Source organism: Fibroporia radiculosa (genome assembly GCF_000313525.1).
Source record: "Fibroporia radiculosa TFFH 294 genomic supercontigs, scaffold5292, whole genome shotgun sequence".
Taxonomy (NCBI): domain Eukaryota; kingdom Fungi; phylum Basidiomycota; class Agaricomycetes; order Polyporales; family Fibroporiaceae; genus Fibroporia; species Fibroporia radiculosa.
This window is the reverse complement of record NW_012133742.1, coordinates 1-4,393: the sequence shown is the minus strand read 5'-3', so window position 1 is coordinate 4,393 and position 4,393 is coordinate 1. Positions and strand designations below refer to the sequence as shown.

The window sequence follows — 4,393 nt, the reverse complement described above, 5'->3', positions numbered from 1 at the left end:
ACAGTTTAACAGTTGAACTCCTGATCCTCAGTCATTAGGTCCCTTAACAGTTGTCACCGGAGGAATTACTTTCTATCTCGCCCGACTTACGATTGAAATATTGCGACCTGGTGACCCCTCGACGTGTACAGCACAAGCCGCAGGCCTTCCTATCCGCTTGAATCAAGGAGGTTCCCGACGAAACGGTCTCGAAGATCGACGTACATTCGCTCACTTGTCATGGAGATCTGCTAAGTCCCAACGCTACTATTCTACCCGATCCCTACAAGAGCTATCTAAAGTGCCTTCCGAATGGGGTGCTTGGAGCTAATCTCACAGTTGCGAAGGAATTGAACGCCATCCATTGCATTGAAGCATTAATCGACAACCAGCAGCATGTCGAATGCATTGTCGATCCTGGTTCGCAGATCATCGCTATGTCGCAAGAGATATGCCATGCACTCGGACTAGCCTACGACCCTTCAATCAAGCTAAACATGCAATCAGCAAACGGGACCATGGACCAGTCCCTTGGCTCATGTCATTCGCAACGCAGCTTACGACATTCTCCTCGGACGACCCTTCAACATCCTCACACAGAGCATCGTGAAAAACTTTGGCAATGAAGATCAAACGATCACCCTCATCTGCCCAAATTCAGGCAAAACTACAACCATCCCAACGAAGCCCCGAGGCAAGCCCCGATTCATGGGCGAACAAGAGGGTTTTCGTGCTTCAAGGACTTGATGAACGATCAAGGCGAAGTGGCGGTGGTAATCGAGTATGACGACACCAGGGATCCTCATATAACTTTGTACGCCCCAATACCCTCGATTCAGAATGAACAGACTATTCCTACTCTCTATCTCTCTGCATGTGATAATGTTTTTCCTTACTTACAGTCTCTGTACACTAAAGACGCCTCGAATACCTCGAGCGCATCCACCGATGCTGCAACTTGGGCTTCGAGCTTTCTAGCAGCCGCTGATTTCCCGATTCCCGAGTCTCGGCCAGTAGTTCCTCATAGTATCTCTGTTTCCTCACAAGCACCTAGTGCAACCTCAAAATCGTCATTTTCTCCTTCTGTTTCGCCTTACGATATTTCGTCGATTTCTTCTCCGAACCTCGTAAATGCCCCGATAAAATCCCAGAACTCCTACGATACCGTTTCGTTTGATTTGGACTTACCAGAATTGATGCCCGTAGATGACGACAGCAACAATGAAGACAAAGAACCGATATACGAATCATTTGCAGGCACAAAGAAGAAGTATAAACCAGTGGCCTTGAAGACTCGGCCAGTCCTCGAGGCCGTCAACAAACAGTTTCATATTTGTCGCGACATCAAGGGCGATCCCCTGGAGACTATGCCGACACTCTCGAAGCACCCGCCACCGTTCATGCCTACCGGCCGATACACCGAGGAGCGGAAACAAATGTCCGACAAATTGCACGGCGGGGACTTTCTTCTGCTGGCCGAGCGCGAGCTCATCCATCACTTCATGTCACTACACAACGACGCCTTCGCGTGGACCGATAATGAGAGAGGCTGTTTTAAACCAGCTTACTTCCCCCCAGTCGAGATTCCAGTGGTTCCGCACACGCCTTGGGTCCAACAGAACATCCCGATTCCTCCCGGACTATACAACGAGGTCTGCACACAGGTGAAGCGAAAGCTCGACACAGGGGTATACGAACCCTCAAACTCGTCATATTGATCAAGATGGTTTTGCGTGGTTAAAAAGGATGGTAAAGTACTTCGCATTGTTCACAGTCTCAAACCCCTTAACGCAGTCATAATTCAACATTCGGGAGTTCCTCCGACACCCGAACATCTCACCAAACAGTTTGGCGGCCGACCCTGCGGGGGAATGCTTGACCTGTTCGTAGGCTATGACGAACACCTTATAGCGGAGAAATCGAGAGACCTCACCACGTTTCAGTTGCCATACAGTGCGCTTTGCCTACGAATGTTGCCAATGGGCTGGACAAACTCAGTTCCAATCTTCTATAAAGACGTCACTTACATCCTGCAGCCCGAGATTCCCAAAATTACGATCCCGTACATCGACGATGTTCCAATCAAAGGCCCTGAGACGGATTACGGAGGCAAACGACTCCTCGAGAACAACGGGATTCATTGATTCGTATGGGAGCACTTCGAGAACCTCAATCAAGTGGTTACTCGGATGCGCTACACTGGTGGCACCTTCTCGGGACCGAAGAGTGTCCTGATTGTGCGGGAAATCATGGTGGTCGGGCATTGATGCACGCCAGAGGGACGGCTACCCAATGAGTCTTGAGTCGCAGTTATCCGAAACTGGGGACCCTGCGAGACACTCTCCGACGTTCGAGCATTTCTTGGAATCATCGGAGTCGTACGTATATTAATTCGTAACTTCGCGCATCATGCAGAACCCCTCGTTTGACTAACGCGAAAGGATGCGGACTTCGAGTTCGGTCCCGAGCAATTAGCTTCCCAACAGGATCTCAAGGACGCATTGCTCAACTCACCAGCGCTGCGTGTGATCAACTACGACTCCACAGCTCCAGTCATTATGGCGGTTGACACTTTGTATATCACCGTTGGATATCACCTTTGCCAGACCGACAAGGCCAACACCCGACTCTGATATTATAGCCGATTTGGTTTGATTATGCTTAACAATCGGGAATGGCGATTCTCACAACCGAAGCTTGAGATTTACGGCCTTTTTTGAGTGCTCCGAACCCTTTGTTTGTATTTGATCAGCATTCAGAACTTGGTGATTGAGGTCGATGCTAGGTATATCAAGGGTATGCTCGCAAATCCCGACATCGCGCCCAGTGCGAGTGTCAATTGGTGGATTGTTTCCATTTTAACGTTTCATTTCACACTTGTCCACGTTCCTGGGACGATGCATGGGCCTGACAGTCTCTCGAGGAGACTGCGCCAACTGGGTGACATCGACGACGACGATGACAACTTCGATGATTGGATTGATAACTTACACTCGTTTATTCACCAGGTACAGACCCCTCCATCTGCGTGGCTCTGAACTGTCTCCACGTACGAGCTGACCGAGGGCAGTCAAAATTTCAATGGGGAGGAGGATGACTACAGCATCGTTCTGAGATCGAGCGCACTGCACAGCGCCGACGAGAAGCTCAAAGCTGTTCAACAATTCCTCCGAACTCTGGTACGACCACCCGGCCTCAGCAATAGTGCGTACGAAGGATTTATCAAGTTCTGCCTACACTTCTTCCTCGACGGTAAAATGCTATGGCGCAAAGACACCCACGGAGTGCACAAACTTGTGATAGGAAAAGCCGACCGCCTTCGAATCCTCTGCAAGTGCCACGACAAGGTGGGCCATTGAGGCATCTTTGCAACCCGATCACTGGTCTCCGAGCGATTTTGGTGGCCAAACCACAACACCGATATCGCATGGTTTGTACGAAGTTGTCACCTCTGCCAGCAAAGACAGGTCTGACAGATCCTAATACCTCCAGTTGTCGTGACACCAGCTCCAATCTTTGTGAAAGTACACATCGACACGATGCACATGCCAGCTTTGGGCGGATATAAGTATCTCGTACAAGGTCAATGTTCGCTGACACAATATCCCGAGTTTAGAATGCTTCGGAACGAAACATCGAAGGCCATCGCGGAATGGATATTCGAAGACTTCCTATGTCGATGGGGTGCCCTCACCGAAATCGTAACCAACAATGGTGCCCCGTTCATAAAAGCCGCGTACTACCTCTCGACGAAGTACAATATTAACCATATTTGAATTAGCAGTTACAATTCCGGCATGAATGGACTCGTTGAACGACCCCACTTCGATGTCAGGCAGGCCTTATACAAAGCAGCCGACAGTGAGCAGAACAAATGGTCACAGGTCGCTTACTCGGTCTTCTGGTCGGAACGCATCACGATTAGGCACAGAATGGGCTGTTCGCCGTACTTCGCAGTCACCGGGACCCACCTGATAATACCTCTAGACATCCTTGAAGCGACCTATATACAGCCGCCGCCCTTCTCAATGCTTTCGACTACAGACCTTATAGCCTGACGAGCGATCGCGCTACAGAAACGCGTCAAACAAATCTCCAAGCTACACTCGAAGGTGTATGAAGCACGCTGAGCCGCAGCACAGCAATTCGAGACCGATCACGCAGCTACGATTTGAGATTTTGATTTCAAGAAGGGAGCATTGGTATTAATTCAAAACACAGCTATCGAGAAGGCGCTCAATCAGAAAATGAGGCCGTGATATCTAAGTTTACGACTTCAGGAACGACTGCAATACCTCGACACAAGAACACCCTCGAGCAAGGCCCGCCCTTCAACATCTTCGAAGCCTCGCGATCTCACAACAATCCGATTGGGATCTTTCGGTGGCGGCTTTATTCCGGGGGCTCGACTTCG

General features: G+C 49.8%; 1 protein-coding gene across 1 annotated transcript; it reads left to right on the top strand.

Moving 5' to 3' along the window:
* Window positions 1-725: 725 nt before the first annotated feature.
* On the top strand, window positions 726-2,123 carry FIBRA_08960 (uncharacterized protein; the record flags this gene model as incomplete). The annotated part of the gene is made up of 2 exons (XM_012330568.1): window positions 726-1,667; window positions 1,725-2,123. 2 exons carry the CDS (start codon window positions 726-728, stop codon window positions 2,121-2,123), a joined length of 1,341 nt encoding a protein of 446 aa, XP_012185958.1.
* Window positions 2,124-4,393: the final 2,270 nt, after the last annotated feature.